This window comes from Oncorhynchus nerka, linkage group LG24, assembly GCF_034236695.1.
Source record: "Oncorhynchus nerka isolate Pitt River linkage group LG24, Oner_Uvic_2.0, whole genome shotgun sequence".
NCBI lineage: Eukaryota > Metazoa > Chordata > Actinopteri > Salmoniformes > Salmonidae > Oncorhynchus > Oncorhynchus nerka.
In genome coordinates this window covers 91,718,462-91,731,148 of record NC_088419.1, presented here as the reverse complement: position 1 = coordinate 91,731,148, position 12,687 = coordinate 91,718,462, and the positions used below count along the sequence as shown (strand labels likewise).

At 44.7% G+C, this 12,687-nt stretch overlaps 1 protein-coding gene across 2 annotated transcripts in view; it reads left to right on the top strand.

Annotated features, from left to right (window-relative positions):
- Positions 1-12,687, top strand: part of LOC115108786 (serine/threonine-protein kinase N2-like) — a 55,004-nt gene that overhangs the window by 15,599 nt on the left and 26,718 nt on the right. For both annotated transcript variants that reach the window (XM_065009327.1, XM_065009326.1), the window contains exon 2: positions 9,371-9,647. In XM_065009327.1, the coding sequence (XP_064865399.1) occupies positions 9,371-9,647 (277 nt within the window). The remainder of the gene's footprint in view (positions 1-9,370; positions 9,648-12,687) is intronic.

Here is a 12,687-nt window from a genome sequence, read left to right as displayed (position 1 = left end):
TGCCTTTAAACAGCTTGGAAAATTCCAGAAAATGATGTCATGGCTTTAGAAGCTTCATATAGGCTAATTGACATAATTTGAGTCAATTGGATTTGTACCTGTGTATGTATTGCAAGGCCTACCTTCAAACTCAGTGTCTCTTTGCTTGACATCATGGGAAAATCAAAAGAAATCAGGCAAGGCCTCAGGAAAAAAAAATGGTATACCTCCACAAGTCTGGTTCCACAGTAAAACCAGTCCTATATCGATATAACCTGAAAGGCCACTCAGTAAGGAAGAAGCCACTGCTCCAAAACCGCCTTAAAGAGACTACGGTTTTCAACTGCACATGGGGACAAAGATCGTACTTGGTCTGATGAAACAAAAATAGAACTGTTTGGCCATAATTGCCATCATTATGTTGGAGGAAAAAGGGGGAGGCTTGCAAGCCAAAGAACACCATCCCAACCGTGAAGCACGGGGGTGGCAGCACGGGGGTGCTTTGCTGCAGCAAGGATTGGTGCACTTCACAAAATAGATGGCATCATGAGGTAGGAAAATGATGTGGATATATTGAAGCAACATCTCAAGACATCAGTCAGGAAGTTAAAGATTCTTTTTTTTAAGCTCATCCAGTAGAACTGTTAACTCTCAATTTTTATATTTGAGTTTTGGAAACAAGTGTGTTCATAAAATGGATGCCACTGGCCTCATTTCACAGGAGCAGAATTCGCTTTCTCTCAATGAAACAGCCTCATAAAAATATCGAATTTGATTGACCAACATCAGTTTTATAATTTATTCATTTTTGTGGCTGCGAAGTGTCCTCTTCCTTCTGCTGTGGCGGCAGGTAGTCTAGTGGTTAGAGCGTTGAGCCAGTAGCTGAAAGGATCGTATCCCGACCTGACAAGGTAAAAATCTGTCGTTCTGCCCCTGATCAAGGCATTTAACCCACTGTTCCCCGGGCGCGGACGACGCCCACTCTTCCCCGGGCGCGGACGACGCCCACTCTTCCCCGGGCGCGGACGACGCCCACTCTTCCCCGGGCGCGGACGACGCCCACTCTTCCCCGGGCGCGGACGACGATGCGTTTCAGTTGAAGGCATTCAGTTGTACAACTGATTAGGTATCCCCCTTTCCCTAAAAGACAGAATTAATGATTAAGAATTGCAGCGGGAATTGGGAGAGGGACGAGATGGCCCGGTAATGTCTAGAAGGGATCCAGCTTCTGTCAAATTAACGTCAAAAGTAGAAATTGTTTGCATTTTAGCTAACAATTTTCCTAACCTCAACTTAAGTCTCCTAACCCCCTACTTTAATGATCCTAACCTGCTCTGTGAGTTCTCCTAACCTGCTAAGAAAAGTCAAATCTGACGTTAATCTGATCCCTTTTAGCCATGACCAGCCGGCCCTGGTGTTCGTCGACAGCTTGTTTTGTTATTTATTTGGCCTGATTCAAATGTTCATGCCTAGGCTATATTCAATTAGAATCCTAGATTGTATTTCAAAACAGCTGTGTTTTTGTTATTTCTTAATTAAAATATTCATACGACTAGCCTTTAGGACAGGTCATTCACAAATGTATTTTATATAAATATAATATTTTGAAGATGTGTTTTATAACTGTGTAGGTGACTTGTTCCTTTTGGATAAATGTTTTTTGTCTTTAAAAAATATATATATTAATTTATGATTTATAGCAGAGTTGACGCTGCAACTGACAATGTTTATCTTTTTAATAAAACCGATCATGTTGGTATAAGAACATTTGTTCTACTTTATGACAACTTCGTAATGATCCAATCTAGTGTGCAGTGGTGTATTCATGGATGCCAGGCCTCCATCTTTCGTCTCTTTTTTTTTGGTGTTTTTATATATTTTTTTCTTCAATTCTCTAGAGGCTGAATGTATCTCACAGGAGAAAGCATCCGAGCGAGTGAAACAGCGCCCCTCTGTCTCTCTGTGTGTAGCCCATCTATCTTATGCTGTCTGGTCAAAAAGGGTATGACATTGTTGCCGACTGTAGCATTGAAGGTAAGGGAAGCCAGCAAACATCTGGCCTCCCTTGGCAAAAAAATGATTTACAAAAATAAATAAATACCTTGCCAATCTTCGTTGAGCTCAACTGAGCGAGCTTGGGTTCCCCAGTGATTTGTCCCGCGTACTGCTAATGCTCTAGTGTGTACTGTACTGGACTATACTCTACTGTACTGAACTATACTTTACTGTACTGAACTCTACTTTACTTTACTGTACTGAACTATACTGTACTATACTCTACTATACTCTACTGTACTGGACTATACTCTACTTTACTGTACTGTACTGAACTTTACTTTACTGTCCAAACTTGTAAAACATAGACGTCTATAATTGGAGACCAAATCTAAACCAATCGTGGTCGTTATGTTTGGGTCAAGTGAAGGCCGGTCCAGAGCTATGCCCGCTGAAACACAGCTCTTAAATAGCGACTCAGTTTGAAAAATCTAAGAAGAATGTGGTGGTCAGCTTATTAAGTCGAATTTCAGGGTTTGCTTCCGTACTAAATAACATTAGCCCGTCACCTGTTTTACAACTGGTGAATAGATGTTTCAAAGAGTGATGCCCAGTAACCCGAGTCAGGCCACAATTACATTTGACTTCAGGTCAGTCGAAGGAAATGCTTGTCGTTTATCCTTAAATTGATGTGAACCATACGGCAGGCTATGTAACCTACAACAGTGTACTTGGTCTGTGGGGGGAGGCCCTCTGTCTGTCCTGTTGCAGTGACGTGGTTTCCTCTGCATTCCCTGTCATTGTTTGAGCAGCAAGCCAGAGGACTTTTGTTAAGGTCAGCTGGTAAGGCCTAGTGTGTTTGGTCAGTGTATAATCTGTGTTCCAAATGACACCCTATTTCCTTTTCTAGTGCACTACATTTGACGAGAGCCTATAGAGCCCTGGTCAAAAGAAGTGCACTATATAGGAAATAGGGTGCCATTTTGAGGTAACTGTAGACTAGCAGCACCACTGAGTATTGACCAGCTGACCAGCCACAGATTAGCTGCTCTCCCTTTAGTCCGTTACATAACGGTCACAGAGCCGACGACGATGGCCTGCCAAGTAACTGTAGTGCCAGATTACAGACCAACGAGACTCAAATGTTACTTGTCACATGCTTCGTAAACAACCGGTGTTAAAACATACATATAAATTCTGACTTCTGGACCCAACAATGCAGAGAGAAATATAAAAACCTAATAACGCAAGGAATAAACACAATGAGTAACGATAACTTGGCTATATACAGTAAACACACAATGAGTAATGATAACTTGGCTAGATACAATAAATACACAATGAGTAACGATAACTTGGCTAGATACGATAACTTGGCTATATACAATAAATACACAATGAGTAATGATAACTTGGCTAGATACAATAAATACACAATGAGTAACGATAACTTGGCTATATACAATAAATACACAATGAGTAACTTGGCTAGATTTTTATTTTATTTATTTAACTAGGCAAGTCGGTTAAGAACAAATTCTTATTTATAATGACAGCCTACCAAAAGGCAAAAGAGCTCCTGCGAGGGGGGGGGGGATTAAAAATATAGGACAAAACACACATCACGACAAGAGGGACAACACTACATAAAGAGAGACCTAAGATGACAACATAGCATGGTAGCAACATATGACAACATGGCAGCAGCACAACATGACAACAACATGGTAGCAGCAACGTGGTAGCTGCACAAAACAAGGTATAAACATTATTGGGTACAGACAACAGCACAAAGGGCAAGAAGGTAGAGACAACAATACATCACGCAAAGCAGCCACAACTGTCAGTAAGAGTGTCCATGATTGAGATAAAACTGTTCAGTTTGAGTGTTTGTTGCAGCTCGTTCCAGTCGCTAGCTGCAGCAAACTGAAAAGATGAGCGACTCAGGGATGTGTGCTCTTTGGGGACCTTTAACAGAAGGTGACTGGCAGAACGGGTGTTGTATTTGGAGGATGAGGGCTGCAGTACATATCTCAGATAGGGGGGAGTGAGGCCTAAGAGGGTTTTATAAATAAGCATCAACCGGTGTGTCAATCGGGGATAACGTCACCTAGGCAACAGGAACGTCACCTAGGCAACAGGAACGTCACCTAGGCAACAGGATACAATAAACGGTAGCAGCAGCATATGTGATGAATCAAAAGCGTGCCAAGGGGGTCAATGCAGATCGTCCGGGTAGCTATTTGATTAACTGTTTAGCAGACTTATGACTTGGGGGGTAGAAGATGTTCTGGGTCCTGTTGGTTCCAGGCTTGGTGCATTGGTACCGCTTCCTGTGTGGTAACAGAGAGAACAGTCTGTGGCTGGAGGATTTGGCCATTTTTAGGGCCTTCTTCTGACTCCGCCTGGTATCGAGATCCCGGAAGGCAGGGAACTCGGGGCCCCAGTGATGTACTGGGCCGTACGCACTGCCCTCCTGTACTGCCTTGCTCTCAATTGGTGCAGCTGTAGAACCTTTTGAGGATCTCAGAGCCAATTATTTTCAGCCTCTTGAGGGTGGAAGAGGAGTTGTTGTGCCTTCTTCACGACTGTGTTGGTGTGCGTGTGTGGACCATGTTTATTCCTTAGTGATGTGGACACAGGAACTTGAAGGTCTCATCCCACTCAACCCACACTACAGCCCCGTCAATGTGGATGGGCGCGTGGCTCGGCCCTCCGTTTCCTGTAGTCCACCATCAGCTCTAGCTGACGTTGAGGGAGAGTGTTGTCCTGGCAACCACACTGCCAGGTCACTGACCTACTGCCTATAGGCTTTCTCACTGTCGTCGATAAGGCTGGGCGATAAATCAATCATTATTGGGATTTAGATACATTTTCGATAATGTCGATATAGAATAATTGGGTACAGCGGTCTATTTTACCTCTGTGACGCAGCAGGAACTTGCGGAGAAGTGACAATATGCATGTGGAGAGGTATACGCCCACAGAAAACCACTTAGCACCTCGAGTGATGGAGTAGCCACTATTAACCACGAAAAAATGGTTAATAGTGACATAGGCGCAAACAGTGGCAGTGATAGTCATGGAGAAGGAGCAGCTTCCAACCAAGAAATTATTGATTAAAAGGGTTAAACTGTTTCAGTTTATTTGGAAGTGGTTTGGCTTTTTGAAGTCTAACGAAGAGCAGAGCAACGTTCGGTGCAAATTGTGCCGTGAGACAAGATGGCTACCAAGTCTGGTAATACGACAATCCTAATGATGGCGAAACAGAGTAAAAAAAAAAACGATCGTCATGGACTATCTGAATGAGACATGATGACCTCCTGGACAAGGCCTCGTTGGTCGACCCTCAGTTTAAAAACACATTACATCAAAGAGGAGAAGGTGGGACACATATAAAAGCAAGAGCTGTCTCAGAGATGGTCAATGAGGGACACGGAAACCCAAGCCCAGCACGGGGAGACATGGCTACAGCTTCACCACAACTGCCAGCTAAAAAGAGAAAGTCACGGAAACACCACTAACCCTGTTTTTTCCTTCAAAAAGCCGTGTTCCACCATCGCAGGTCTTACTGAAATCCATCTGGTAGAGAAGGAACTCAGCTTTTACCTCCAGTCTCCTGATGCTGACAGTGAAACCAATCCACTGGACTGGTGGAAGAGCCACCCCAAAAAACCTTACCAAAGTCCGCCACCTGGCAAAGCTCTACTTGTGCATTCCTGCGACCAGCTCCCCCTCAGAGCGTGTTTGTAGCACGTGGCAACATGGTGACCTGCCATAGGGCAGCTTTAAAGCCTGTAGACAGACTCATCTTTCTTGCTTGTAACTTGTAAGACAACTACCCCAACATGAACTGTGATGTGCCATTAGGCTAACAGTTTTAATACATATTGCCTTGCACCATTTAATTTATTTATTCATGACCTCTAAGGGTTTACAGCTAAAAAAAAAAAAATTTAAAAAAATGTGAGTTCTGCTTCTGACAATAAATAAACATTAAAGCATTTGGTTTGTTCAGGCATTCTTTAGTCTGAAGCAGATATGCACCTTTTTAAACTGTATTTGATCAAATGTATATCTATCATGATAATTTATTTGCCGTATTACCCAGCCCTAGTCGTCGGTGATCAGACCTACCACCGTCGGGTCGACAGCAAACTTAATGATGGTGTTGGAGTCGTGCGCGCCCATGCAGTCGAGGGTGAACAGGGAGTACAGGAGGGGACTAAGTACACACCCCTGAGGGACCAATAGTCATAGTCATTTACACAAATTACATTTGGTAGCACTGCGTTTAAATTGTTTAACTTGTGTCAAACGTTTCAGGTAGCCTTCCACAAGCTTCCACAATAAGTTGGGTGAATTTTGGCCCATTCCTCCTGACAGAGCTGGTGTAACTGTGTCAGGTTGTAGGCCTCCTTGCTCGCACACACTTTTTCAGTTCTGCCCACAAATTTTCTATATGATTGAGGTCCGGGCTTTGTGATGGACACTCCAATACCTTGGCTTAAGGACAACAAAGTAATTTTGCTACAACTTTGGAAGTATGCTTGGGGTCAGTGTCCATTTGGAGGATGTATTTGCGACCATGCTTTAACTTCCTGAATGATGTCTTGATGTTGCTTCAATATATCCAAATAATTTTCCTACCTCATGATGCCATCTATTTTGTGAAGTGCACCAGTCCCTCCTGCACTAAACCACCCCTACAACATGATGCTGCCACCCCTGTGCTTCACGGTTGGGATGGTGCTCTTCGACTTGCAAGCCTCCCTTTTTCCTCCAAACATAATGATGGCCAAACAGTTCTATTTTTGTTTCGTCAGACCAGTAAACATTTCTCCAAAAAGTACGATCTTTGTCCCCATGTGCAGTTGCAAACTAGTCTGGCTTTTTTATGGCCGTTTTGGAGCTGTGGCTTCTTCCTTGCTGAGTGGCCTTTCAGGTTATGTCTCTATAGGACTCGTTTTACTGTGGATATGGATACTTTTGTACCGGTTTCCTCCAGCATCTTCACAAGGTCCTTTGCTGTTCTGGGATTGATTTGCACTTTTTGCAGAAAAGTACGTTCATCTCCAGGAGACAGAATGCATCTCCTTTTTGAGCGATTTGACGGCTGCGTGGTCCCATGGTGTTTATACTTACGTACTATTGCTTGTACAGATGAATGTGGTACCTTCAGGCGTTTGGAAAATGCTCCCAAGGATGAACCAGACTTGTGGAGGTCTACAATTTTTTTCTGAGGTCTTGACTGATTTATTTTTATTTTCCCGGGATGTCAAGCAAAGAGGCACTGAGTTTGAAGGTAGGGCTTGAAATATATCTACAGGTACACTTCCAATTGACTCAAATTATATCAATTAGCCTATCAGAAGCTTCCAAAGCCATGACATAATTTTCTGGAATTTTCCAAGCTTTTTAAAGGCACAGTCAACTTAGTGAATGTAAACTTCTGACCCACTGGAATTGTGATGCAGTGAATTATAAGTGAAACAATCTGTTGTTGGAAAAATGACTTGTGTCATGCACAAAGTAGATGTCCTAACCGACTTGACAAAACTATAGTTTGTGAACAAGAAAATGGTGGAGTTGTTGAAAAACAAGTTTTAATGACTCCAACCTATGTGTATGTAAACTTCCGACTTCAACTGTACATGTAGGTAGAGTTCATTAAAGTGACTATGCATGGATGACGACAGAGTGGCAGAGGGGTGGGGTAATGCAAATAGTCTGGTAGAGGTCCTGGATGGCAGGAAGCGTGGCCCCAGTGATGGGCACTACCCTCTAGAGCCTTGCGGTCGGAGGCCAAGCTATTGTCGTACCAGGCAGTGATGCAACCAGATGCAACTGCTCTCGACGGTGCAGTTGTAGAACCTTTTGAGGATCTGAGGACCCATACCAAATCTTTTCAGTCCCCTGGGGGGGAATGGGTTTTGTCGTGCCCGCTTCACGACTGTCATGGTATGCTTGGACCATGTTAGTTAGTTAGTTTGTTGGTGATGTGGACACCAAGGAACTTGAAGCTGTCAACCTGCTCCACTGTAGCCCCCTCGATGAGAATGGGGGGCGTGTTCGGTCTTCTCTTTCCTGTAGTCCACAATCATCTCCTTTGTCTTGATCACGTTGAGGGAGAGGTTGTTCTCCTGGCACCACACGGCCGGGTCTCTGACCTCCTCCCTATAGGCTGTCTCGTTGTCGGTGATCAAGCTTACCACTGTTGTGTCATCTGCAAATTTAATGATGGTGTTGGAGTCGTGCCTGGCCATGCAGTCATGAGTGAACAAGGGAGTACAGGAGGAACACCACTGTGAAGGGTTTATGCAAATACTAGCCTTGTAGCGCTTATCACGGGACTGTGACTGTGTGAAATCACCTCCCCAGTCAGCCTATTGTGTGTATTGACATTCACATTGCACTGTACAGCTTTACCTCAGGATTGGGGATCAAGTAAGAACTGTCTTAATTTATAAGGTTATTTTAAATGACACCTCGCTGAATCGTTAGCGAACTATAGCTACCGAAACAGATTATGTTGTGTTTGGGGAAGATCATTGTTTGCATCCATGAGCTAGATAGCTTTTAATTGTATTTTTATGACCAGCACTGTAGATGCACGAGACATATTTACCAGCGTCATAGCATACGTATCGATGAATCGTTGTGACATATGAAATACGAGTGATTTAATGTAATCATTGTGTAATAACTACGTTTAAAATGTATGAACGCGTTAAATTATGTGACGTGCAGTCCTATTCAGGGACTCTTGCACTGATATGCAGTGCCTTAGACCGCTGTGTGTGTTAACTATTTAACTGTAATATAATGTTTAAAAGGCCGCTAAAATATCAATTGTAAATATCAGATTTTTTGTGGGGGGGGGGGGGGGAGCAAGGAAAATCTCGGATATCGCTATCGGCCAAAAAATGTAATATCTTCATCACTAGCCGTTGGTCATGTAGAGCCAGTGGGGTCAACGCCAATCCCATTTCAATTCAGTCCATTTAGGAATCAGGAAGTCATCTGACTAAAATGTACATTTTGGTTCCTGAATTGTAACCTGACCCCCAACCCTGCCAAGTGGGGGAAAGAGGATTCACTGCTAAAAGTGAATATTGATGGTTGTCGATTTTTGATATAGTTGTGATCTGTGAGACCAGTGTGAAAGTGATGTTGTTTGAAGCATCACTCATCACCAACCAAAAGGGCTGGTTGAGGTCAATCCAGTCAATTTAACAAAAGTGCACAGTGTAATTCCTCAATGGACTGAACTGAGATGGAATTGACCCCAACCCTTCCAACAAGTCACTGGTTATTAAACTGATTTTGACTATTTGGAAGTGTTTTGTTTGAAGTATCACTCTGATTTTGTTTTTATTTATTTGTATTGTTCCAGGGAGACGCCAGGAGTCTGGGTGAGAACCTGGACCTGTCAGACACCGTGGTGCAGCAGAGGTTAGAGGAGCTCAAGGACCACATCAAGAGGGAGATCAGGAAGGAGTTGAAGATTAAGGAAGGAGCTGAGAACCTGAAGAAGGTCACCACGGACAAGAAGAGCCTGGCCTACGTTGACAACCAGCTGAAGAAGAGCAACAGGAAGCTGGAGGAGCTGCACCAGGAGCTTCAGGAGCTCGACGCTCACATCGTGGTCAAGGACCCAGAGATCCTGCTAGGTACAGAACCCTTACCCCTAACCCAGAGGAACTATTAGTTATGGTGAAATGAATACATACCTGTTATACACCATGTTTGGGAAAGTGGATGAGGTGAGAGTTTAAGGGCCAAGTCTCCCAGATAACTGACTTACCTAGTTAGATATAGTAAATACAATTAATTCAGCCACTTAGCTAACTAACAAGTGACGAAATACATGGGAGAAAGCTGGAGAGTATAGCACATCTTAGACATTTAGCAGTGATTTGCATACAAGTGGAGTTTCATCACATCATATGAGCCACACATCGAAGACTCTCTCATAGATATGTGTGTGTGTATACACTTAAAAAGATGAGAGGCCTGTAATGTTAATCATAGGTACACTTCAACTATGACAGACAAAATGAGAAAAAAAATCCAGAAAATCACATTGTAGGATTTTTTTAATGAATTTATTTGCAAATTATGGTGGAAAATAAGTATTTGGTCACCTACAAACATGCAAGATTTCTGGCTCTCACAGACCTTTAAGAGGCTCCTCTGTCCTCCACTCGTTACCTGTATTAATGGCACCTGTTTGAACTTGTTATCAGTATAAAATACACCTGTCCACAACCTCAAACAGTCACATTCCAAACTCCACTATGGCCAGGACCAAAGAGCTGTCAAAGGACACCGGAAACAAAATTGTAGACCAGCACCAGGCTGGGAAGACTGAATCTGCAATAGGTAAGCAGCTTGGTTTGAAGAAATCAACTGTGGGAGCAATTATTAGGAAATGGAAGACATACAAGACCACTGATAATCTCCCTCAATCTGGGGCTCCACGCAAGATCTCACCCCGTGGGGTCAAAATTATCACAAGAACGGTGAGCAAAAATCCCAGAACCACACGGGGGGACCTAGTGAATGACCTGCAGGGAGCTGGGACCAAAGTAACAAAGCCTACCATCAGTAACACACTACGCCGCCAGGGACTCAAATCCTGCAGTGCCAGACGTGTCCCCCTGCTTAAGCCAGTACATGTCCAGGCCCGTCTGAAGTTTGCTAGAGAGCATTTGGATGATCCAGAAGAAGATTGGGAGAATGTCATATGGTCAGATGAAACCAAAATATAACTTTTTGGTAACTCAACTCGTTGTGTTTGGAGGACAAAGAATGCTGAGTTGCATCCAAAGAACACCATACCTACTGTGAAGCATGGGGGTGGAAACATCATGCTTTGGGGCTGTTTTTCTGCAAAGGGACCAGGACGACTGATCCGTGTAAAGGAAAGAATGAATGGGGCCATGTATTGTGAGATTTTGAGTGAAAACCTGGCTGGGTCTTTCAGCATGACAATGATCCCAAACACACCGCCCGGGCAACGAAGGAGTTGCTTCGTAAGAAGCATTTCAAGGTCCTGGAGTGGCCTAGCCAGTCTCCAGATCTCAACCACATAGAAAATCTTTGGAGGGAGTTGAAAGTCCGTGTTGCCCAGCAACAGCCCCAAAACATAACTGCTCTAGAGGAGCTCTGCATGGAGGAATGGGCCAAAATACCAGCAACAGTGTGTGAAAACCTTGTGAAGACTTACAGAAAATGTTTGACCTCTGTCATTGCCAACAAAGGGTATATAACAAAGTATTGAGAAACTTTTGTTATTGACCAAATACTCATTTTCCACCATAATTTGCAAATAAATTCATTAAAAATCCTACAATGTGATTTTCTGGATTTTTTTCTAATTTTATCTGTCATTGTTGAAGTGTACGTACTTATGATGAAAATTACAGGCCTCATCTTTTTAAGTGGGAGAACTTGCACAATTGGTGGCTGACTAAATACTTTTTTGTCCCACTCTATATATATGTGTGTGTGTGCGTGCGCTATGTACTCACCGGCTCCTGTTGTGCTATTTACAAATCAACATATGACTGGCTCTACTACGTTAACCTTCATAATATAAAATGTGACATTGTGTTATTAATCTGCTTTATCCCCTGACTGCAGATTTTAACGTAAAGTATCTACAGATATTCAGATTTATTGAAAAACTTAAAATATGGGGGGTATATGAAAACCATCCCGTGGCCATTTCCAAACACTCCGCTATACAGCCTTCTCTCATGCTCTCTCTCAGCCCCGTGTCTCTCTCGCTCTCTCTCTCTCAGCCCCGTGTCTCTCTCGCTCTCTCTCTCTCTCAGCCCCGTGTCTCTCTCGCTCTCTCTCTCTCAGCCCCGTGTCTCTCTCGCGCTCTCTCTCTCAGCCCCGTGTCTCTCTCGCGCTCTCTCTCAGCCCCGTGTCTCTCTCGCGCTCTCTCTCTCAGCCCCGTGTCTCTCTCGCGCTCTCTCTCTCAGCCCCGTGTCTCTCTCGCGCTCTCTCTCTCAGCCCCGTGTCTCTCTCGCTCTCTCTCTCAGCCCCGTGTCTCTCTCGCTCTCTCTCTCAGCCCCGTGTCTCTCTCGCTCTCTCTCTCAGCCCCGTGTCTCTCTCGCTCTCTCTCTCAGCCCCGTGTCTCTCGCTCTCTCTCTCAGCCCCGTGTCTCTCTCGCGCTCTCTCTCTCAGCCCCGTGTCTCTCTCGCGCTCTCTCGCTCAGCCCCGTGTCTCTCTCTCGCTCAGCCCCGTGTCTCTCTCGCGCTCTCTCTCTCTCTCAGCCCCGTGTCTCTCTCGCGCTCTCTCTCTCTCTCAGCCCCGTGTCTCTCTCAGCCCCGCTCTCTCTCTCTCTCAGCCCCGTGTCTCTCTCGCGCTCTCTCTCAGCCCCGTGTCTCTCCCCGTCTCTCTCTCAGCCCGTGTCTCTCTCGCGCTCTCTCTCAGCCCCGTGTCTCTCTCGCTCTCTCTCTCTCTCAGCCCCGTGTCTCTCTCGCGCTCTCTCTCTCTCTCAGCCCCGTGTCTCTCTCGCGCTCTCTCTCTCTCTCAGCCCCGTGTCTCTCTCGCGCTCTCTCTCTCTCTCTCTCAGCCCCGTGTCTCTCTCTCAGCCCCGTGTCTCTCTCTCAGCCCCGTGTCTCTCTCTCAGCCCCGTGTCTCTCTCTCTCAGCCCCGTGTCTCTCTCTCTCAGCCCCGTGTCTCTCTCTCTCAGCC